The following is a 24888-nucleotide window of genomic DNA, read 5'->3' as shown; positions in this document are numbered from 1 at the left end:
AGATTTGATCCAATCCGATAGCCGAAATCCGGTAACTGAAATCCGATAACCGAAATCCAATCACGTTTCTTTTGAACAATTGGGCCCAAACAATCAAAGCATATGTAAAACTAAAAAGCTATGTTACCTCATGTTCGTTTTGCTCGGACCCCGTAAATCACCGCTTGCGGTTATATTTATTATTATTCCGTCATGGAAGTCTATGGCAGCCCATAGAACCGTCTGGTAAAAAGTTGTAAAATTTGGCACACAAATTAGGCACAGTCCCATGATTAATTTCACCAAGTTTCAAGTTGGCACCTCAAGCACTCTAGCGCCACCAACAGGCCAAAGTTGGACGTGCGTTCATACAAGTAACTTTTGACTCGTTGGCTCTATTGTCAAATATGAAGTATCGTTGGAATCATTGAACCAAGCCAAATTCAACGCACCCTATGACGTCATTTTCCGCCATGACGGATTTTCCGCCATATTGGATTTAATCAAAAACACCTAAAAGTTTTCACAGGTCACAAAGTTTGTCCGATTGACGCCAAACTTGACACACATAATCTTCAGTCCAAGCCTCAAAAAAGTTATCCCTTTTTGTCTTCAAACCTAAAACCGTTCGCCCGTAACAGCCAATCAAAATTGGCGGTGAAGCCACCAAACAGGAAGTGATAACAGGATATCTCAGCAATGCTTTCACGTATCAAAACAAAACTTGTTACATGGGCTCAGGACCCAATTAGGAGGAGGCTCAAGAAATTTGGTAAATTTTGACCACTGTGTGGCGCTATAATCACAGGAAGTAGGCTCATATCTCAGCAATGCTTACACATATCTAAACCAAACTTGGTACATGGACTTGAGACCCCATCCTGAGGACGCACAATACATTTGGAGTCTTTTGACCACTAGGGGGGGCGCTATAATCACAGGAAGTAGGCTCATATCTCAGCAATGCATTCACATATGGAAACCAAACTTGGTATATGGACTTGGGATCCAATCCTGAGGACACACAATACATTTGGTGACCTTCAACCACTAGGGGGGCGCTAGAGATACAGGAAATTAGCTCATATCTCAGTAATGCCTTTACGTATCAAAACCAAACTTGGTATATGGACTCGGGACCCGATCCTGAGGACGCACAATACATTTGGTGTACTTTGACCACTAGGGGCGCTATAATTAGGAAGAATTTCTCGTATTGACACCAAACTTGGTACGTTGATTCGTGAACACATCCTAAGGACCCACAATACATTTGGTGACGTTTGACCACTAGGGGTGGTATGATTAGCACTTTCACCTATCGCAACCAAACTTAGTATGTGGACTTGGGATTACATCCTGAGGATGCACAATTAATTTGGTATGCTTTGACCACTAGGGGCACTATATTTATTAACACTTTCACCGATTGAAACTAAACTTGGTATGTGGAGTCATGACCCCATATTAAGACTGCACAATTATTTTGGTGACCTTTGACCACTTTGACCATCAACACTTTACCGATTTAAACCAAACTTGGTATGTGGTCTTAGGAGTACATCTTGAGGACACACAATAAATTCTGTGACATTTGAATCCAGTCCAATCCAATCCAATCCAATCCAGTCCAATCCATTCCAATCTAACACAACACAGTCAAGTCCAGTCCAGTCCAATCCCAACTTCTGCTCAACTGCTTACTGCTTGGCCCCCTCATTGCTGCTTGCAGCTATATTTTATTTAGTTATTATTATTATTATTTTTTGGTCTCTTGTTTGTCTGTAAAGCACTTTGTGCTCTGTGCTTGAAAAGTGCTATATAAATAAATGTTATTATTATTATTATTATGATGCCTGGTCTATTTAAATCCATTACTATTCTGTATTTCTTTTGTGAAGGAACACGTATATCTCTCATGTCATGCAGCATGTTTAATTCACCTGAATATGGCTACAGTAGATGGCATGTCACAGCGTGTGCACTACAGCACTAAATTTTAGAAACAAGGGACTAATTTAAAGTGCATCTCACAATGAATTCAGAACATAACAATCAAAGATATGGCTGCAACATGGATGTAGATCAGTTCTACACTTTTTTTCAATAACTGTGACCGGTAACAAGCAAGTTACCGGTAAGCATATTTCAGTTAATTTTTTCAGGGGTAGAGGAGCAGCATATAGTTGTCACAAGCCTAGAGCGCTCCCTCGCGGCTGTAGACAGTAATGTTTACTCCTTGGTTCGTGTCAGTCAGTGTGAATTAACATTAAAAAAACATGTTAAATTATATATGTTTTGATATATAAGTCACACCTGACTATAAGTCACAGGACCAGCCATACCATGAAAAAAGTGTGACTTATAGTCTGGAAAATACGGTGTGTGTGTGTGTGTATATATATATATATATATATATATATATATATATATATATATTATAGATAGATAGATAGATAGATAGATATTTTAGGGATGCAAAATGATCAGCACGAACACGGTTGCTTCCAGTAGCAGCAACTGGAATCCATGCATTTCTACTGAATTATTTTTGGAATCTGGTCCCTTATCATACCTGTTCATTCGTACTCGTCGCTCGACTTATCATGACTAAATTCAAGATGGCGGCGAACGGTAAACTTCTGTCAGTATAAAGGTACTGTCTGTATAAATCGTCTTGTAAATAAACTACCAGTGCTTTTTCAAAGTTCTCAATGTCTCGTTTTACATGTCAAGGCACTCTAGATGCCTTAAGTGAAAAAATGAGGAAATATCCAACCTACTAAATGCTCATTGAAATATCCAACCTACAGTACATTCAGCTAGTTTGATTTGCATTGAACTCAATGAGCATCAAACCAGCTAATAGGCTAACTGAAAAAAAAAAAAAAAAAAAACACCATGCCAATATCTAGGTATGGTGAAGGGTATGTGATGGTGTGGGGCTATTTTAATTCCAAAGGCCAAGGGAACTTTATCAGGATGCGTAGTATCCTGGATCCATGAAATAAGTGGCCTTTAAAAATAAAAAATCTGCCTGCCTCTATGGGAATTTAACATAGGGGTCAAATACTTATTACCCCTGTATTTTAAGGAAGAACATTTATTTAGTTACGATACATTCTTCATTCACTAAGAAAATTGGTGTCCTTAAATGTTGGATTTTTACTCATTTTTTTAATTAAGGTATTAATATCAATTTCTAACAAATTATTTTATATTCCTCTTTTTAGTCAACTTTAGGGTTAGTGTACTGTAAGTGAGGACAAAGGGGAAGGGGAAAAAGGTGCCACTGACCTGCTGTCTGAAGACTGAGAAGTAGTCCTGTGATCCTGCTTCAGTGTGAGGGTTGGCCATGAGTGGGAAGTTTCTTAGACAAGTGACCCACTTCGCAGAGGCTGCACCCTCGTGATTTCCTTCCTCTCTTCTTAGCAAACGCACTGACAGGAAGGCTGAGTAGTAATTCTTAAATGAAATTTCCTGAACCTGCAGTACCAAACAATGACATATAGGGGTTTAACTATTATGTGAATTTAAAGCAAAAAGTAATACCTTCTCAATATAAAGTGTAATTGCATAGTAAATTGAACCTAGGATCTTTTTCACCACGACGAACACTCCCTCGAGAGTTAGATTACGTTGATCAAAGGAGTACCAAGTTTGACCGGCTTTAGCCCTTACAGCCCAAATGGCTTTTTTTTTGGGGGGGGGGCTTTTTATGCCTTTAATTTGGATAGGACAGTGGAGAATGACAGGAAGTGAGTGGGAGAGAGAGTCGGGGTGGGATCCGGAAAGGACCACAGGGCGAGAATCGAACCCGGGTCGCCGGCAGCCCAAATGGCTAACAGTGCAATACTAAGGGCCAATCACTAGACGACATTAAGGCAAATAAGTTAAAAATGTAATAATTGGAAGTGACATTAAACGATCAGCTGTCAAAAATCTTGAATTTCCCCTTGGGGATCAATAAAGTATGTATCGATCTATCTATCTATCTAAATACACACATGGAATAGACATTTTAGGTCATGGTTTAATCTAAACCATGTACCATAGGCAGCTAGACCATCATTAGCTTCTTTTATCAGTGATTTGAAATTTAAGTGAGAGAGAATTAAGGTTGTGTCATCTGCAAACATAATTGAAGAACATTTCAGCCATTTGGCAGGTCATTAATATAGATGACAAATAATAATGGTCCAATAATGGATCCCTGTGGGACTCAACATAGTAGTGCAAGATCATTAAACCCATATTTATGCAATTTCTCCAATAAAATATAATGGTTAACAGCATCAAAAGCTTTGGATAGGTCTATGAAGATACAACAGGTAAATTCATTATTATTAAGTGCAGAGGTAACTTTACCGATCTGGAGTGAGTTTCCCCTATGGAGGTTAGCTTTTTACTGCATCGCTCAACTAACCAACATGTAAGTTACGACTGTTTCCCAAAACTGTCATACTTACATAGTACTTTTGGTTCATGATAGTTTCCTAACTTCAGTAGTCTGGACTAAGGTGGTCAATGACATTTAGTAGCATGTGAACGGGCACACCTGCACATAACAGACTTAATGATGGACTACCCTTAGTTTAATCTGTGAAATCATTTGTTTTTCCTTTATTCAGGGTCATCAAGTTAATTCATTGGTTCATATTGGCTTGTAAATTAACGACTGATTTGAATTACGCTTAACGTAAACATAACGTAAATGTGCTGGTGAGACAGTAGTGTACTCTATTGTTATTTACCCCCTTTTCACCCATACACGCCGTCAATTCTGTGGCGCAGTGCGTTGAGGCCAGCTGATGACAGCCGCCGGTGCGTAGCAATTAACAGTACCTGTCCAAGAGTTCGAATCTGGGTTGAGGTTTTGACAACAATATTCGCATCGTTGTTTATCTTTTTCTTCCTACTGGTCGGGGTTCGAACCGGCAACCCTCTGGTTACAAGTCCAAAGTGATAACCAGTAGGCCACGGCTGCCCCTAAATTCCTCATGAGCTTAGCAGAGCAACGACGTCTCCATATTGCTACGGAGGCGCTCAGTCGCTAATTGTGAGAGGGGATTTAACTTCTCCACGGTTGAAAATAGTACACGAGTGTTATTTGTTAGTGTTGCCTCATTAGAGTATGTAGCCCATTAGAGAAATGGTTATATTAATTTGTTGGAAAAGGCTGACTAATGTCTAATTCCTCCCTCCTGGTGATGAACGAGATGAATGAAACAGGCATAGGGAACTAAATAAACATAGTTTAAGCTATGTAAACATCCTACTATTTTACAAAATATCATAAATGGTCATTACTTGGCATCAGAAGTCATCGCTACCTGTAGTAGATGCAAGTGTATATCACAACCAACAAGATGCAGTCAAATCAGACACGTGGTAAAAAAGTTCAGCAAATTTGGACACTAGTTAAATGTCGAACATGGTATGCTGTGAATTCGCGGGGCATCTGACATGGAAATACAGTATGTAAAATGTGTGACTTTTATACAAATAGGCAATAATCAGGCATGAAAACGGGTCAGGGGTGAAAAAGGTGAGAAGGGCTCGCGAAGAGGGAAATGGCCGTTTTATAGCAAAACAAGCGCGAGTGACATTGTTGCCAATAGTGCATAGCTTCCATGGAGTATGAAGTTGCCTAAAACCAGAGATTTATAAAGAAAACAAACTAGAAAATGACGAATTTTTACAAAAAAATACCTTTATTTCTTCTTTTTGGCTTGGGCCTAAGTGTGAAGCTGTTTGGCAACATGCTTCAGCCTGGCCCTCCTCTCCTACATGAGTTTTCTTTCTTTGTTTGTTTATTTCTTTGTGCCTGAAGTTATCAAACATGTCTGAAGATTTCAGGCCTAATGGACACTTCATAGTAGACTATTAGAATAAGTCTGAATAAGATATCTTTTATCTTTATATATATATATATATAAAATGAATATAATATATATATATAATGGATATATATATAATGGATATAATGAAGTCATGGTGCCCTCTATAAAATTTAAAAATATACGCAAGGGCAGAACATCGGGAGGTATCTTGGTGTGGTATAAAGAAAATCTTTGCCAACAGATATTACCAATAAAATAGTGTAAATCACACATTTGGTTAAGATTAGATCAAACACTGGGCATAAATGATAAGAGTATATACCTCTGTGCTATCTATATACCCCCAGTAGACTCCCCATATTTTGAAGAGGACATTTTTGAAACTCTTCATTCAGAAATTGCCTATTTCCAGGCCCAGGGAAACATACTTCTAATTGGAGACCTAAATGGACGAACAGGAACTGAACCTGATATTGTTGACCCACAGGGAAACAACCATGTATTTGGCCAGTTTCCCCTGTTTACCACACCAACCATCACCCACCGGAACAACCTTGACTCTGAAATAAACTAAAGTGGCAGGGAGATAGTGCAACTCTGTCGAGCCTTAGGCCTGTATATAGTTAATGGTACAGTAGGCTCAGAGGGGACTCTTTAGGGAGATACACATACTCCTCAGCTCTTGGATCCAGTGTAGTAGACTATGCAATCACTGACATGGACCTCTCCACTATCAGTGCATTCACTGTCAGAGAGCAATCTCCCCTTTCAGACCACAGTCAGATCAATGTGTTCTTTAACCTCTCAGGTCAAAAGAGCAAAACAAAAAATGAACCTTGTAAACTATGTGATTCACATCCCACTTACAGATGGGCCCCAGACAGTAGAGACAAGTTCATCATGGCCTTGAACTCACCAGATCTGATAAATGACATATCAACATATGATCAAAACAAATATAACCTTGGAAATGAAGGTGTAAACAAGGCCGTAAATGACATGATATTTCATAAAGCAGCTATCAAAGCTGACCTCATAAGGCATAAACGGAAGCCTTTAAAAAGAAAAAGATCTGACAAATGGTTTGATCAAGAATGCAAGACCATCAGAAAAGACCTGAGAAAAATAGCAAATGAAAAACATTGTCAACCAAACAACGCAGCCTTACGTATTCATTACAATGACATTCTAAACAAATATAAACATACAATTCGGAACAAAAAACAAAACTACAGCCAAAAGCAACTTGAAGATATTGAGAAGGCCATTAATGAAAATCAATTCTGGGATATGTGGAACAATTTCAACACAAAGGAACGACAAGCATTACCCATCCAAAATGGCAACATCTGGAAAGCACACTTTGAAGATCTATACAAAAACATACCAATTAATGACCTCAATTCAGATCAACATTTAATAAAAGAAAAACTCCAATCATTAGAAGAAAAAATTAAAAACAACCAAAACCCCCTTGACTTTCCAATTACCTGGGAAGAATTAACCACCCAGGCAAATTCTCTACGGCCAAGGAAAGCTTGTGGTCCAGATAGCATTAAAAATGAAATGCTTAAATGCAGCACCCGAGATGCAGGGTGCAGTGTTGAAAATGTTCAACATCATCTTACAGTCAGGACATTTTCCTGACATGTGGTGTAAAGGGCTGATTTCCCCCCATCCACAAAAAAGGGGACAAATCAAACCCCTCTAATTATCGTGGCATATGTGTCAGCAGTTGCCTGGGAAAGCTGTTCTGCAGTATCTTAAACCAGAGAATAACAGATTTTCTTGATACACATTCCATTCTAAGCAAAAATCAAATTGGCTTCCTTCCAAAACACTGTACCACTGATCATGTTTATACGCTCCACACCTTAATTAATAAACATGTTCACCAAACAAAAAATGGCAAGATATTTGCTTGTTTCATTGATTTTAAAAAAGCGTTTGATTCTATTTGGCACAAAGGGCTCTATTTTAGACTACTAAATTGTGGGATAGGGGGTAAAGTGTATGACCTAATTAAATCCATGTATTTAAATAACAGATGTGCTGTTATTGAAAAAAATAAATGGAAAAAATAAATGGAAAAAATAACCCAATACTTCACCCAAGGGAGAGGTGTCCGTCAGGGCTGTAATTTAAGTCCGACGTTATTTAATATATATATAAACGAACTTGCTATCCAGTTAGAGCAATGTCCTGGTCCTGGCCTCTCCCTCCTAGATAGAGAGGTGAAGTCTCTATGTTTTGCTGATGACTTGGTTCTACTGTCTGCTACTGAAAAAGGTCTACAACTACAGTTAGACATAGTAGAAAAGTACTGTAAAACCTGGGCCCTAGAGATAAACCTAGACAAAACAAATGTAATGATTTTCCAAAAACGCCCCTTTATGCCAAGAAAACAAACACCAATTTAAAATAAACAATTCCATCATCCCCCACACCATGAGCTATACCTACCTAGGTATAACAATGACAGCATCAGGGAGTTTTAACATGGCAGTGAATGCACTAAAGGAAAAAGCTCGAAGAGCCCTAAATGCAATGAAAAGAAAATTTTATAATCTCCAAATTCCAATTAAAATCTGGCTTAAAATATTTGATAGTGTCATCCAGCCCATTGCGCTGTATGGTAGTGAAGTATGGGGTCCACTCAGTCATCATAGCTATACTCACTGGAACAAACACACAATAGAATCTCTACATACTGAGTTCTGCAGATACATTCTACAAGTACAGAGAAAAACACCAACAAATGCATGTAGAGCAGAATTAGGTACCCACTAATCATTAACATCAACAAAAGAGCACTCAATTTTCTAAATCACCTTAAATCCAGCCCACAAGACACCCTTCATTCTAAAGCCCTCCAAACCCAAGAGCTGAACCCAGAAAAAAGTCCCCTACATCAGTTGTTGCAGAGACTAACTGCCTTGCCACACACCCACTCTGATCAGTCTCACAACAACAACCAATCAGAGTAAACCAAATTACAAGGATACAAGGATGTTTATTGTCACATGCATATAGTTACTGGAAGTAAGAAATGCAGTGAAATTATGTCTGGTGTCAGCCTATTTGTGCATTAATGGGGGGGGGAGAAACCTTGGGAGGAAGAAACCTTGGGCAGATCCACGGCTCAAGGGGCTAACCCAACTGCCAGGGGTCTTGGTGTGTGTGTTGGGGGGATGACAGGGGAGATGGGATAGTGTGCTGTGTATGTGGGGAGAGGGCAGTGTGCAATATGTGTGTTGGGGAAGCTTCCTCATGAGACAATGTGCTGTGTATTGGGGGGGGGGGGGGGGGCAGTGTGCTGTAAGTATGTTGGGGATGTGGGGGAGGGGGGCAGGGACTTACTATTACTACTACTACAAGCAGAGTACTGTATGTATGATGTATGTGAGTGATGACAGTGAAGATGTGTGTGTGGGCGGGAGGGGAGTGGAGCAGTGACTGTGTGTGTGTGTGTGTAGGTGGGGGCAGTGTGCTGTAAGTATGTAGAGGATGTGTGTTGGAGAAGATCCTGAAGACAATGTGCTGTGTATGTAGGGGGGGGGCAGTGTGCAGCAAGTATGTAGAGGAGGCTTACTGTAGCAAGCAGTGTGTTGTATGTATGTGAAGTGATGATGTAAGTGTGTGTGTTGGGGGTGGGGGGGGTGGGGCAGAAAGGCTAGGCAATCAAGGACATGGGTAGATGGAGGAGAAATCAAAAATAATAAATAAAAGGTTCTATGGAGATGTGCAAAAGTTGGAGAAAGTCAGATATATGTGTGTGTGTGTGTGTGTGTTTTGACGTGTGATGAAATAAGAAAATAAATAAAAGGTCTGTAGCATAGGGAGAGGGATGTAAAAGTGCTAAAAGTCTTGTAGGTGTGTGTGTGTGTGTGTGTGTGTGTTTGGGGGGGGGTCATGAGTGCTGAGTAGTGAATGAGTGCAAAGTCAGTATAGTGTGAGTTCAGAGTTGGGAAATGTTTGAGAGTGCTGAGGAGTGAATGTGTGCAAAGTCAGTATAGTGTGAGTGTGTATTGTTTCATAATACAATTATGAAACAATGTAAAGAATCCTATTTGGAATATTGGAAAGAAGAAACTAAAAATCAAAGCAGATTACAAAGCTATCTGGCCCTAAACCGAGAATATAAATTAGCAGAATATCTTAATACTGTCAGAGATTGAAACAGAGACTGACCCTTACCAAGTACAGGCTAAGTGACCACAAATTGGAAATCGAAAAAGGAAGACTCAGAAAACCATGGCAACCAAAAGAACACAGAATATGTGGTTACTGCATGACAGGTGAGGTCGAGACAGAGATGCACTTCCTCCTACAATGTACATCCTTCGATCAAACAAGAAACCTTTTCTTCAACAAATTTAACTCAGAAATTCCTAATTTTAATGAACTTAATGACATATCAAAATTAAAGATACTATTAGGAGAAGGAGATAAAGCATATCTTGCTGCCCAGTATGTATCAACATGCCACAATCTGAGGGACAATGAGTGACCTATATCGACAAATAGACACACGCACAGACACACACACACACACACATACTGCATTATACACAGCATTTTATTTTACTTTTACCTATTTATTTTATTCTTATGAAAATCTACTGACATGTTTGTGTTAAGATTTATTGTATAACTGCTTTGGCAATATAAGTGAGTTTGTCATGCCAATAAAGCATTCTTGAATTGAATTGAATTGAATTGATAAGTCTGAATATTTGTTAGACCAAACCAGGTAATAAATAAACTAGGGTAGAGTAGACTAGGCTTTAATTTGTAAAATTGGTTTGAAATGTTTTAACCTGCAGCCTAGGCTACTTACAGATTGTGGCATTGTGCTAGTGTGTTTAACCAACCAATAAAGTTGTGTGAACAGCGTTCACATTACATGTTAAACCCTGTAGACACAGACTAGGCCTACTGATCAGGCCACTGAACGTTTCTTAAAATACATTACCATGGCAAACACTGCTTTTGTCACTGAACTCGACAAAACGCACAAGCCCAGTTTAGGAGTATTTAATTCAACTGTTTAGTTATTCACATTGGCCTTTGCTATACTGATAAAGTATGCCTATTTGCTTCACCTTTTGTTGATCTAGATGGCTCAAACTGCACGTATAGCCTATTCTTCATCAAATGAACTCAGTATGTCTATATTTCTGTCCAATATCGCTAACTTAACAGCCTATGCTACGTTGTTACACCAATCTCAACGTCTTTTTCTGACAGAAGTTGAAAGTTTCAACTAGCCCACCTGTGACATCAATAAGCATCTCTCCTCGCCGGGCTCACATTCCAGCTGACATTTCAGACGCATATATCTGTAGGCACACAGACAGGGAGGCTATTCCAGCGCAAGCGTTCTGTTCGCGTTGCATCCGTGGCAAAAAATAGCTTCCACTGTTTAATAGGCTAAATGCATAGGGGCTGCATTCACATAATCATTGCTGGATCAGACAAGTTTTTAATTGGGCTCTTGTCTTACAACGCATCAAGATCTTTCAAGATCAAATCACGCGCAAGCGTTCTGTTCGCGTCTGCGCGTGATTTGTAAACTCAGTTGTAACCCCATACCCCCCCCACAATATTTTCTCATCGGATCTGCGCGAACCACGCAAGTCCCCTATTTTGGATTCAAAACGGCGAATTTCGCCGAAAGGTGAGGAGTTTTCATGCCTGAATAATGATGTGCTGTTGACATTCACAAAACAGTGAATCACTTTCACTCACTTTCTCTCTCACTGCCCCCCCCCCCCCCCTTCTTCAGGTTTCTTAAGATGGCGCTGTAAGATGGCGTGCGTCCTGTCGTGCGTTTTGTTTGTTTGTTTAAGTTTTACTCCCGTGTCTAGTTGGCTGAAGTGATTGAATGGTACATCGCATGCCTACTTGGATTACTGGTTTGATCAAAGAGTTTCCAGCGTGCCTGAACTTTACAAAATTCAAGATGAGGAAGTGTCTACTACTGTTACTGCTGCTACTTCGGATAGCCAGATCACTCGCGGCTTATGGGGGACTCGGAATTGGAATACTGCAGTACTCCCGAGATGATCTGCTGCTACTACTACGGAATATGGATTATTCAGCCCCGAATCTGGAAAACTGGGGAGAACTGAGACGATATAGCCTCAACCACGATTGCCGGTGAGATACTTCGAGAAGGAAGCGGGGAAGGAGAGGAGAAGTTCGGCAGAGGCTGAAAAGACTCACCGGCACACCGAAATGTCCACGGATCCCCTCCATCGTACTTGCCAATGTTTGCTCATTACAGAATAAGTTAGATGAACTACATGTGAACATAACTTGCCAATGGGCGTACAGTCAGGCGAACCTGATCTGCCTCACCGAAACCTGGTTGGATAATAACATCGCGGACTCAGAGCTCTCTATGGACGGATTCGGAACTCCGCTCAGACTGGACCGGAACACTGTGAGTAGCCTGAAAAGTCACGGTGGCGAGCTGTGTGTCTATGTGAATCAGGAATGGAGCAGAACTGCTGTTGTGAAGGACTCTTGCTGCACACCTGACTTGGAGCTGCTTGCCGTGTCATTTAGACCGATATTTACCCCGTGAGTTTAGTCAGTTATCCCTGCTTGTTTACATCCCGCCCTCAGGCAATGTCACACGCGCATCTGAGACCATAGCTGCGTGTGTCCACAACATTGAATGCGCATCCCCGGACTCACCTGTTCTTATCCTTGGGGACTTTAATGCCTGTAGACTGAGTAAAATACTTCCCACCTACCAATATGTTAAATGTACTACCAGAGGCGATAAAACAATCGAACTCTGTTATGGTAATGTAAAGAATGCATACAAGGCATGTAAAAAACCTCCTCTCAGTACCGCGGACCATAACGTTGTCCATCTCATCCCCGCTTATCGCACGAAGCTGCAAAAGGAGGGTGTTCTAAAAAAACAGGTGAAAAAGTGGGATGATGCTGCAATTGAGACTCTTCAGGTCTGCTTCGAGTGCACTAACTGGGAGGTGCTAACGTAGGGCAAGAGCCTAGAGGAGGCTGCAGATGTGGTAACCGACTACATAACTTTGTGAGGCGATGATTGTCCCCAGACATGTGGACTCGAGTCACATGACTTGGACTCGAGTCAGACTCGAGTCATGATTTTAATGACTTCAGACTTGACTTGATAAAATTCGGCATGACTTGCGACTCGACTTGGACTTGAATACTATTCACTCGAGACTTGACTCGGACTTTGCCTCTTTGACTTGTGACGACTTGACATGTCTCGAGTCAAAAACTAAATTTCCTGATCGTGGACCAGTCACCCCAGAGATGCTTTCCCTCCGCGACTAAAAAAAAAAAAAATAGCGGAGACAAGCGGCCAGTCCAGAGCACAGTTCAGTGCTGCCGCTACCCCCACATGCGTTACGCACTGTGTGTAGGGCACCAAGAGACAGAGAAACGACCAACATTTAGCTAATAACTAGTAGCTTTACTGCAAACTGATTTGCACTCTTGTTAGAGAACGTTTACAATGTCAAAATGCACCAACAGCATGTTACATAAAGATGATACTTTTCGAGTCCTCTCCATTAAGATCCAACTTGAACTTATGCTAGCCTACTCCATTTAATTGAGAACCCCATCTAAGCACGCACGAGAGGGAGAGAAAACGAGTGGCAGGTTCCAGCTGGCTTGTCATTGTTGATGATGATTGATATTTTCTTTTAAATATAAGAAACGTATAAAAGGAAATCATGAAGGCAACAAATACGAGATTAGGGGAAATTGCGGATTTATCCGGTTCTCACTACTGTTATAAACTATGAGATCCAGGTCACTATGACATAGGCTGCACTCACTGTGATTTGGAAAGTGGACAAGAATATGAAGAGTTGTCTTTGCCTTTGTTTAATGGAAATGGTGAGTCTTGAAGTAGGCCTATTCAATAATTTGTTTACATGAAGCACATTGATATGCCGATTGAAACGCATTCCACTCAGCTAGCTAGGTGGCTACTGGCTACCAGGCTCATAATTCACATTTAATTGCAAACAGAAAATGTCAAGCAAGCATCATGTCATACATGCATCTATTTCCAAAGGAATGAAAGCTGTTTGTGCCAACTTAATATAATGCTTATCATTGTTAATATTGTGCTATTCATGTGGCACAAACAATGTTTGAGTTTGTGGACTAGCCATAGGAATGGAGCTGGTAAAAAAGATCATTATGAGAATGTGTGGACAGTGGCACACAATGGGCTTAAAGTGACAGTGCACCATTTACAAATGAGATAAACAGCATCACATGTGTAGTATTTCTTAAGAAATGAATACTTTAAAACAAAATTACTGTGTCATTATTATCTTTTAAATAATATAAAAGTGTTGACCTTGGCTTCCCTTATGAGTCGCCACTGGCAGACAGCCTAATAAATTGTTTGCAGGCAAATCTGTGGCCTAGCGCAGTGAAATGCCATCAGTCAAATTATTACTCATCCTTACAGTGGGCTCCGAAATTTGGAAAAACAATATTTTTATTTGTCATGTAGCTATCCGTTTTGTACAGATTACTCAGGTATGCACATGTGTATATTGTATACGCATGCATATATCGTAAAAGATTTCAAGACAGAAACATTGAACATATTTTAATCTGTATTTATAAAAAAAAAATTCTGTGGATTAGATGGAAGTGTTAAAATTATGATCGATAGTCTAATAATGCCATTATTAAGTGAAGAGTACCTGATGACTTGTTCAGGACTTGAAAAAGATTGGGACTTGGACTTGGACTCGACTTGCCCTTCTCTGTATTTACTTGGGACTTGACTTGGACTTGAGTGCTAAGACTTGGGACTTACTTGTGACTTGCCAAACAGTGACTTGGTCCCACCTCTGATTGTCCCTACTAAGACTGTTAAGGTATTTTCTAACAACAAGCCTTGGATAACAAAAGCCCTGAAATCAACCCTGAATGAAAAGAAAATTGCATTCTTCTCTGGAAATAAAATTGAGTCCAAACTCATTCAAAATAAACTGAATAAACAATTAAAAACAGCAAAGAGGGAATATAAGGAGAGAGTTAAGAAACTCTTCCTGAAGGGTAAGCCAAGAGATGCATGGCAAGGAGCCAAAACCCTAGCTGGCCTCCCCAACAACAACTCAGCCCTACCCACCACCGGGAGAAAAAGACTGCATTGACATGGCAGTAGGCCTGCACGATAAATTGTTATAAAATCGCGATCTCGATTCACCCCTGTGCGCGATTCCATTTTTATTTGACTTCGATTCTCATTTAATTTTACGGGCCGACTGCATCACAAACGCTACTACATTTTTTCTGTGAGTTTTAAAGCGCTCCCAAGCGCTGCAATGCTCTCCCTTCTCTCACAAAGTCCAGGGCTTCACCCTCAGCCAATGACAAAGCGCCTTTTAGTCACGTGTTTCACTAGTGGAGCGAGTATGGTAGTTTGAAAGCCTTGGAGGCTGCAGCGTCGTCGAACTAATGCAACAGGAAATAAACCAAATTGATGGTGATTTAAAACCATAGAGAAGATGGTGATTTAAAAACACAGAGAAGAAGTAGAGATGGTGATTTAAAAACACAGAGAAGAAGTAGACCTGCTGGCTAAATGGTGCAAAGACAACAACCTCCTGCTGAATGTCAGCAAGACCAAGGAGATTGTTGTCAACTTTCAGAGAGGCCACAAACAACTGCCACCACTGTCCATCGACGGAGATTCTGTGGAGAGAGTGAACAGCACAACATTTCTGGGGGTGCACATCAGCGACGACCTCTCCTGGACCACCAACACAGCATCACTGGCGAAGAAAGACCAGCAGCGCCTCTACTTCTTGCGCAAATTGAAGAAGGCAAGTGCCACGCCTCCCGTCATGACTACATTCTACAGAGGGACCATCGAGAGCATCGTGTCCAGCAGCATCACAGTGTGGGGCGGAAGCTGCACAGATCAGAACAGGAAGACCCTCCAGCGCATTGTTAACACAGCTAAGAGGATCATTGGAGCACCACTCCCCTCCCTGCAGGACATTTACACCACCCGCCTCACCCGCAAAGCACTAATGATTGTCAAGGACACAACCCACCCTGCACACGAACTGTTCAGCCTCCTGCCCTCTGGAAAGAGGTACAGGAGCCTCCGCTCCCGCACCACCAGACTTGCAAGTAGCTTCATCCACCAAGCAATCCCCCCCCCCCTACTGTACTTATCACAACGTTGTCAATCGTGATGTCAATCGCAAGCGCTAATTTATTCAAACGTCTCTCTACCGAACTACGTAACTTAATTGGCAAAGGACGTAGAGAAAGCACCAGTTTGATAAATGAACCAGTAGTGGCCTAGAGTAGACTACTGCAAAAAACACTGGGTACTAGTGATGAGAATCAGCCAACCACTCAAACCGAACTGAATGGCCAGGTGAATGTTAATTCTCTAAAAGGGCAAGCAGTTCAAGAGTGTGCTAAGAAATCATTCTGTTTTTGATACTGTTCTTAAATTGACAATTGACAAGCTCCATTTCTCTAGAGATTGAAGCTGTAGCTGCAGTATGTTGATTGACATGTTTTAGTTATGTAAAGACATGTTCAAGGAGTTCAGATAGAGCCTGGATCAGGACCATTTAGTGCAATGTGATATGTACTATTTTTGGTAGCCTACTGTACTTAAATGGCCATTATTTTCTTTGTTCATTGAAACCTCTATGTTTACAGGTGATGATGCACAATGTGCTATAGGTGCCAAAATCTATGTTTGGTACTGCCAAATTGTTTTGTTTTGTCATGGTTCATGTGTGCAATAAATATTACACTTAGAGGGGGAAAAAATTGTGGCAGAGAATCGTGATATCAATTCTAGGCTAAAAAATCGTGATTCATATGTTTCCCCGAATGCAGGCCTACAGTGGGCATCGCTTTCAAATGACCACTTCATTCGCGCATTACGCGGCGTGAAGCTGCGTGAAGCTTTAGTACCACTTTCAGCCACTGTGCGTCGCTCTGCCACTGTACATCGCTCTGCCTGCCGTCCCTTACATAATTGTTGCCGAGAGTAATCCCAGCCTACGAATTCAATAACAAAATAAATCAGGCATAATTAAACATTACCTCGATTTAGGCTACTTGGGTATGGCTTAAGGCTTGACTACACGAAAATCGAAATTTGCTGTCTACATTATTGTCAGTGTTGGGGTTAACGCAACTACGCAAATCAAAACAGTGGTGTGATAATTGAGCCAGTAGAGAAATAACTGTTCAGAATTAATCTGTAGCCTTGGGTAGGCTTCTGCAGAAAACAATGTTGTTGCCGATTTAATACTCTGGCTACGTTTTTAACAGGCTACGCAATAGAGGCTTAGACAACTATGACCCACGTTTTGGTTTCGTAAATTAATTTGGCCTACTTCTTGACTGCAATGTAGTCAATTGACTGCTTGACATGTCATTTTTATTTTTCTGTACAATAAACAATTACATCTGCTTTATGCCGCAGAATTACATTCATATTTGGCTGACTGCAGACGCGCCACTTCCCTCCCCATATTCCAAGATTAAGATAGTATGAAGTGCTTTTTGTAAAAAAAATAGTTAAAACGAATAGCTATTTGCAATTTGACAAAACACTGGTCCTCATTTTGCGAATGCGAGGACGATATGAGCCTGTTGCATTTAGTCAGATGTCCGAGTCACGCATAATGTTTGAAAACCACTGGCTCGTAATCACAATAATTTAACACACGACAGTTGGATAACCTACTTCATCATGTCCCCATGCCTACATTTTTGTGAGTAACATAGAGATCGTTAAAAACAATAAAGTATGGCTCTCCGTTTGGGACATCGAAAACTTATATTTTTAATAGACTACCGTCGAAGATGCTGACTTGCAAAAGCCTCGGGATAACACGTTATCTCCACTATCATCAGTCATGCCCCTTGATCAAAGTGGGGAATGAAATAAAAGTTTGAGAACCACTGGCTTAACAAGTTACCTACAGTCCAGAACACAGAATCTGTTGTAATATTCTGATGATCGGCGATGATATCGGCAAATGTTTGTTTTCCAAAGTAAGAATTTCACTTCACCATGCACCTTCGACAATACCTGGCCTACCTGGTATCATTACAAACATTATTCTGTGTCCTAAAACTGGCATATTTTATGGCATTGTGTCATGTAAGTTCGTTGCAAAATCTAGAGAAATGTGTGAGGTGGTCAGCGGGGGACAATTGAGACACACATTGGATTGTGTTATTACTTGAACACTCCACACTATCCACAGCTGTGGTAGGTCTATCAGGAGCAGGAGGATTACTGTCAGCGCAGGCTTTATATAAAATTCTTCAACAGAAGGCCTCGAATGTTGTCTTGTTTGTGGAGCGCTTTGCTTCGCTTCTGTAATTTCGGCTTCATTGAAAATGAGGGCTTCCCTCAATGACCCTCCGAGAATAAATAAAGGTTGAATGAATGAATTAATGCAGGCTTGCCCAAAATAAAGGCATGTGGTTTGCGCAGCCTACAGTAAATAACAGACCCGCCAGAATGTGCGTTATGATGCTTTTTTACGAGCAAGATGTTTTGGTACCCTACGCACACTGCATGTTCTTAAATAACAATGATCATCAGTAATATTCGACCATTAATTTGGGTAAATGGGCAAGCGAGACCACCTTGATTGGCTGATGATTGTAACGCGGGCATGATTCCAAACACCTCCCTTACGATGATGAGTGACAGGTCTCAGAATGCGTGCGCTACACAAGGACGGAAGATGATGAATAACTGGGGTCGTAGGCTATTCACAAAGGCTTTTATCTTACTACTAGGAGTAGGCTACTCCTAAATCGCACTTAAAGATTTTAGATTGGAGTTTTCTCTTAAAAGTTATTCACAAAGCCTTTCAGACAACTCCTAAACTAGGAGTGAGTCTTCGTGGCTATGGGTGACGTCATTACTCATGCACGAGATTGACTGAAGTGACCACCTTGATTGGCTGACGATTGTAACGTGGGAATTCCAAACACCTCTCTTCCGATGATGACTGACAGGTGACAGGTCGGAGAATGCGTGCGCTACACAAGTAGTGCGAAGGACGGAAGATGATTAATAACTGAATAAAAAGGCCTAGCCTAAATGAATAAAGAGTAAGGCAAAACAAATAGCTTAGTAGCCTAATGAAACATGGGCCTATGGATTGATGCAGTAGCCTACCTTTGCAACATTATTAAATGAATCTGGTCACCATATCCCTAGGCTACGTTTGCAAAGAGGAGAACATTTTAATTTGATTCACAATGAAACGTTACATTTCATTTACATGTTAACAATGAGTAGTTTTGGTTGTTGTTGGTGGCGTTATTGCATCCCTTTTATGAATGCAAAATTGTTCCCTTGCGATTGGAAGCTCCTGTTGCGCATAGGCTATTTCAAAACATTGCAATGTAAAATGCCACAAAAAAGCTGTTTATGAATAGGTCTTAGTGAGTTAGGAGTCCTCTCGACTTAAGCTGTCCCAGACTTAGGTGCTACATTTAGGTCTAAAATGCTTCGTGAATTACTTTTTGTGAAAAAATTAGGAGTCCTGAAGTTAGGAGTGACACGCCCATTATTTTTAGGCCTAGCCTAAATGAATAAAGGCAAAACAAATAGCCTAGTAGCCCAATGAAACATACGGATTGATGTAGTATCTTTGTAACATTATTAAATTATTCTGTTACTATGCCTACGTTTGCAAAAGAGAACATTTTAATTTGATTCACACTAATGTTACATTTAATTTACATGTTGACAATGATTAGCCTAGTTTTGGTTGTTGTTGGCGGCGTTATTGCATGTTAGTTATGCCTACAATGCAAAATTGCTTCCTCGCGATTGTAAGCTCCTGTAGCTGCATAGAATTTCAAAACCGCAGGTTTGTGAATAGGTCTGTGAGTAAGGAGTCATCTTGACTTCTTTTAAGCTGTCAGAGGTGGGAAGGTGTGATTTTTTGGGGGAAGGGCCGGATTAACTGGGCACAATTGTCTGATGGCCCCCCTTCCCCCCAGCCAACGTGAATCGGGTGGTTAGTTAATAGGCCTATCGTGAAGATTTTTCCTGCCATCTAAGGCACGAGCGCATCTGTGAGGCCAAGCCTCACCAAGTAGCTCGTTTGTTTACAACTAACATTCCATTTAATTAAACTGCTTTATAGGCTATGCCGAAATAGTTTTCAACATTTTGAATATTAGTGTCGGGTGAATTGAAATGTTCTCAAAGTAGCCTTATGGCTGAAAGCTGCTTGGGACCCCCCCCCGTCAAGCAATATAACCATACAAACGCGCTTCCTGCACTCATTGTTTCAAAAGGAGTAATTTTGGCTTTGTCAGAACTGAAGAGCTGTGGACGGCACGGCACGCCCAATGAAAATAAATTAACGTAACGCAACACAACACAACACAGACCCCGCTTCTCTCGCGTCAGTCACTGACATGAACGAAACACAGAACCCGCTTCTCTCACGGCAGTCACTGACAGTAACCTAGAATAAATGCATGGGGAAAAACACTTCCCCATGACAAAGACATCGTAAAACACTGAAAGTTAATATTTTGTCACTAGCAACATTCATCTGTCCTTTGTCAAATGTATTATGTTCCAAGTACCCTATGCGTAATTCTGCTTCATAAAGTTGAACAAATACATTTGCTTATTTCACAGAAAAATATAAATAGCCAGTCTACAGTGCAGAGTTGGTAAGTTATGGTAGGCCAACCTGCAGTGAACATACAAACAGGGGAAATTATTTCTCTTGCAGCTGAGTAGCCTCAGGTGCGCACGTAGACATAAGGCCGAACATGCAAGCGCCAATGAATCGTGCTCTCACGACAATCGCGCCGTTAAACTTAAATAGGTTAACATCACTCTAAGTTCGCCTTCAAGCAAGGAAAACGATGATTTGAAGACATCTGTTTCGTTGGAAGGGCAAGGGGTAGCAACAGGGCAACACAGAGACAGGCCCGATGGCAGGGCTGTTATGAGAGTATTAAAATATGGGATATTCTACGGGAAAACATTAAAACGGCAAGACAGCGGGGAAAGTTAAAATACGTGATAAACACGGAAAAAGTTGGCATGCATTGTTTCGGTCCCCGTGCACAGGGATTTTTTTGTCATACTATTAATCACATATGATTATTTGTGAAATTGTGCAAACAGGCGCAACACATTTGAAAAGGAAGGACTGGTAGCATGCAAGCTCACGGGAAAGATTGATTTAAGAACGTTATCACAAAGTGTGTGGCTGTGGCGCGGGCGGAAGACAATTGGCAGGGGAGGGTCATGTCTTTTTTAACAATTCTGTCGGAGGGTCATTGAACAATTTCTAGCAGACAAGAGAGGGTCATGCAACTTCCAACTGAAGCACTCAAAATTCCTCCGGTGGCCCCTTCAATAAATAACGACCAGTCCCTAGATTGCTGCTGGGCTATATGTCTTGGTTCTGTTAACAACTCATTGTCAAACGCATAGCCTATCTCGCGGTTGCATCCATTACAAACAAACATGCACTGTGAACGTCTGGGATTGGGGAGAGCACTAAATGCTCTACTGAATAAGCACGAAGTCAAACCTTTAAATGAAAAACACTCTTTAATAATCCAAAAAAATAAACCGCTAATGAAGTAAACTTGACCATCAAAAATCGTTTATCGCTTGTAACTCCGTGATACCAGGACGTAACAGGAAGGCATTTGGCTGAGCAACGGAGGTTAATATGCTCCATGTTTTGTCCAGACTGTCTATCATCGTTGCACTCGGAGAAAACCGGAATGTTTAATTTGTCCTGCGTCTCTACGGCTGCAAACGGGATTCACTCGCAGTTAACCAAATATTTCTTTATTAGGGCAGAGCAGGCATATTTCTGGCTATTACATTATTTCTAAACCAGTCTGCTAAAGTCTGTAGTGAAGTCTGTGTAGGGTTTTCCAGGCTCCATTTCTTTTTACGAGACACCCTGCTCACTTGAGCCATCTACCGGTTGTTTGGGTTGTTGCAGCGTCTCACTGGAAAAATACAAATTAAAGTCGCGTGATCCCACGCGCGGACCGCGAGTGAAGCTGGCCAAATCGAAGCACTGCCCACTGTACATGGCAGAGAACCTTAATCAGTTTTAATGCAGGTTTGAGATATTGGAGTACTCGCAGGAGAGGGAGAAACTGACAAAGGAGCTCACTGCTAGGATGCCGGGCTATGTAAATCGGGAGCTGCAGCAGGCGGAGGTTGACCTGGTGTTGAGAAGGACGAGGCCAAATAAAACACCAGGGCCAGACCAGATCTGTGGCCGCCTGCTGAAGGCCTGCAGTAACCAGCTTGCTGGTGTCTACTGCCACCTCTTTAACCGCTCACTGGCTGAACACTCTATCCCCTCAGTCTGGAAATCATTCATCATATGCCCTGTGCCTAAAAAGAGTAACCCCACCTGCGACAATGACTACCGACCTGTGGCCTTAACATCCCTGGTCATGAAAGGCTTTGAGAGGCTAATGATCACACAACTACAGGCGGAGGTCAGTAAGTACGTTGAACCGCTTCAGTTTGCGTACAAACGTCACAGAGGGGTAGACAACACCACACTGACGCTGCTGCATGGAGCTTATACCCACCTTGAGAAGCCCAAGTAATTTGTACGGCTGGTGTTCATAAACTTCTCGAGTGCCTTTAACACTGTGCAACCCCATCTAATGGGACAACATCTTATCCAGATGGAGGTCAATCCCCACCTCATACTCTGAGTGCTCTCATTCCTGACAGACAGACACCAGAGTGAAAGTTAACGGCCACCTCAGCTCATCCAGAAGGATCTCTACAGGTGCTCCACAGGGCTCTGTCATCTCACCAGTTCTTTACACTCTCTACACCAACGACTGCAGAAGCACAAACCCAGACATTACATACATCAAGTATTCTGACGACACCGTCATCATGGACTCCACCAACTCATCCGATCAGTTACAGTCTGAGCTGGCCACTTTTTCAGACTGGTGCAGCCGGAATTGCCTTGATCTCAATATCACTAAAACAAAAGAACTAATAATAGACTTCAGAAAGGCCCCCTCCATCATCCCCACTCTGACTGTCAACAACCAGCCGATAGAGAGGGTTGACACATACACATATCTTGGGACAATAATCGACCACAAACTCAACTTCAAAACAAATACCGAAGCGTCTCTTTTTCCTTCGCAAACTCCGCAAACTCCAGGTCCACCAATCCGTTCTGACAGCATTCTACAGATGTTTCATTGAATCCATAATCACCTTCAACATCACTAACCTGGTTTGGAGCACTGTCCAACATCCATAGGAACCCACAAAACAGAATCATCAAACTAAGCAGCAAAATAACTGGACAACAGCAAGAATCACTCATCAATATACAACAAAAGGACTAACCAAAAAGCAAAACAAATCACTTTGGACATCACACACACTCTACACAGTCAGTATTGCCTCCTACCCTCAGGCCACAGAAACAGAGCACCTACACTAAGGACAAATAGAGCCCTGTCAAGCTTTGTCCCAGCATCCATTAGACTTTTGAATGGTTGAACCCCCATCTTGAACCGTCTTCTCTCTCTTTTAACACCTGGACTCTTTTTAACTATTATTTATTGTCCCTCTGTGGAGGTATTAACAACTTATTTATTCACCAGGCTAAGCAAAGTTTGTACTATCTGCCATATGTCTAGTGTGGGCTGTGTGTGTGTGTGTGTGTGTGTGTGTGTGTGTGTGTGTGTGTGTGTGTGTGTGTGTGTGTGTGTGTATGTATGTGTGTATGTGTGTATTGTATGTATTGTTGGGTAAAAAAAAAAAAGGCCAAAGTTAACTATACAGTAGGTAAGGTATAATGGTGGTCTGTTCACAGAAATTAATGACCGGTCGAGGTTGTACAACGGTCCGACGCGAAGCAGACTCGTGCATTCATTTCTGTGAACTTATAAAAATGATCAAAGTTGTATTTAGCCTATTCACAGCAGTAGACCTGCATGCCTTTGTGTTCGGTAAGGTCTGCTGTTTATTTTGATATATGGTTTGTCATGTGTTGAACCAAGGGTTCGTGAAGTATTCCACCGAGATGAATGGGTAGGGAGATAGGCGCAGAAGCTAGAATTTATGATTATATTTAATCATTATTTAGCCTACTGTGAATAAGATTATTTTGACAGGCCATAGGCTAATAAAATACGCTATTAGTCGAATGCAAACCAGAATATTGAAAGAAGGGGGCACCAAGGCCACAGTGGCCTGTAAATCTCTGATTTTCAAAGGGGCATCACGGCCAACGCAAGGGGCAATTAGGGGCCATGGCCGCCGTGGCCACCGTGAACCCTGCTGCTCCTCCACATGTGAAGTTCCTAACGGAAAAATAAAGTTTTTTTAATTTAATTGATTTTTGAAAACTTCCCTATGAAGAACAAAACTTTCAATATATGGCCACAAGATTGAGTGCAACATAAAACAATGATGGTTTTAATTTTAGAGTTCTTATTAATACCAAAGTCCCCTGGTGTGCTTGTACTGAGCTACTGACATGTTTTTTCCAGTGTGAGCAGAGTGGGAGTGGCCTTGCAGGGCATCGCATGCGGTGAATTCTGGTAGTTCATCCACATGAGCCTTTTCTCAGGCACAAATTTAAAAAACGATGTCACATTTCTACTACATAAATGACCCAATTTCAAAATATTCCTTTTAAAGGAACCGTATGTAAGAAATGTATTTCAATTAATCATAAAATGGCCCTGATACGTCACTAGACATTAAGAAATCATGTTCATTTCAAATACTTCTATCACTGACAACAGTAGTCCGGCCAGGATATTGTCATTTAAAAAGTGAAGTTGCAGCCCTCAACTGATGTTGTCATATTGTGTTTTGGCCTGATACACCACCCTCCACCTATCTACTAATCACAAAGTCAGTAGTGTTTCGGCATCCGTGTTGCCAGCTCTGCCAGTCAGGGGGCAGGGGGAGGGGATACACTACTACAGTAATTTAAAAGTGATTGCAGTACCAGTTTTGGCC

General features: G+C 41.3%; 1 protein-coding gene across 2 annotated transcripts in view; it reads right to left on the bottom strand.

Moving 5' to 3' along the window:
* The window catches only part of nicn1 (nicolin 1), a 91212-nt gene that overhangs the window by 33596 nt on the left and 32728 nt on the right, over window positions 1–24888 (bottom strand). For both annotated transcript variants that reach the window (XM_042090066.1, XM_042090065.1), the window contains exon 3: window positions 3277–3465. In XM_042090066.1, the coding sequence (XP_041946000.1) occupies window positions 3277–3465 (189 nt within the window). The remainder of the gene's footprint in view (window positions 1–3276; window positions 3466–24888) is intronic.

The sequence above is a fragment of the Alosa sapidissima genome, chromosome 4, assembly GCF_018492685.1.
Source record: "Alosa sapidissima isolate fAloSap1 chromosome 4, fAloSap1.pri, whole genome shotgun sequence".
In the NCBI taxonomy this organism is placed as follows: domain Eukaryota; kingdom Metazoa; phylum Chordata; class Actinopteri; order Clupeiformes; family Clupeidae; genus Alosa; species Alosa sapidissima.
Note: the sequence above shows the minus strand (reverse complement) of the source record. Positions and strands in the feature narration are given on the sequence as shown.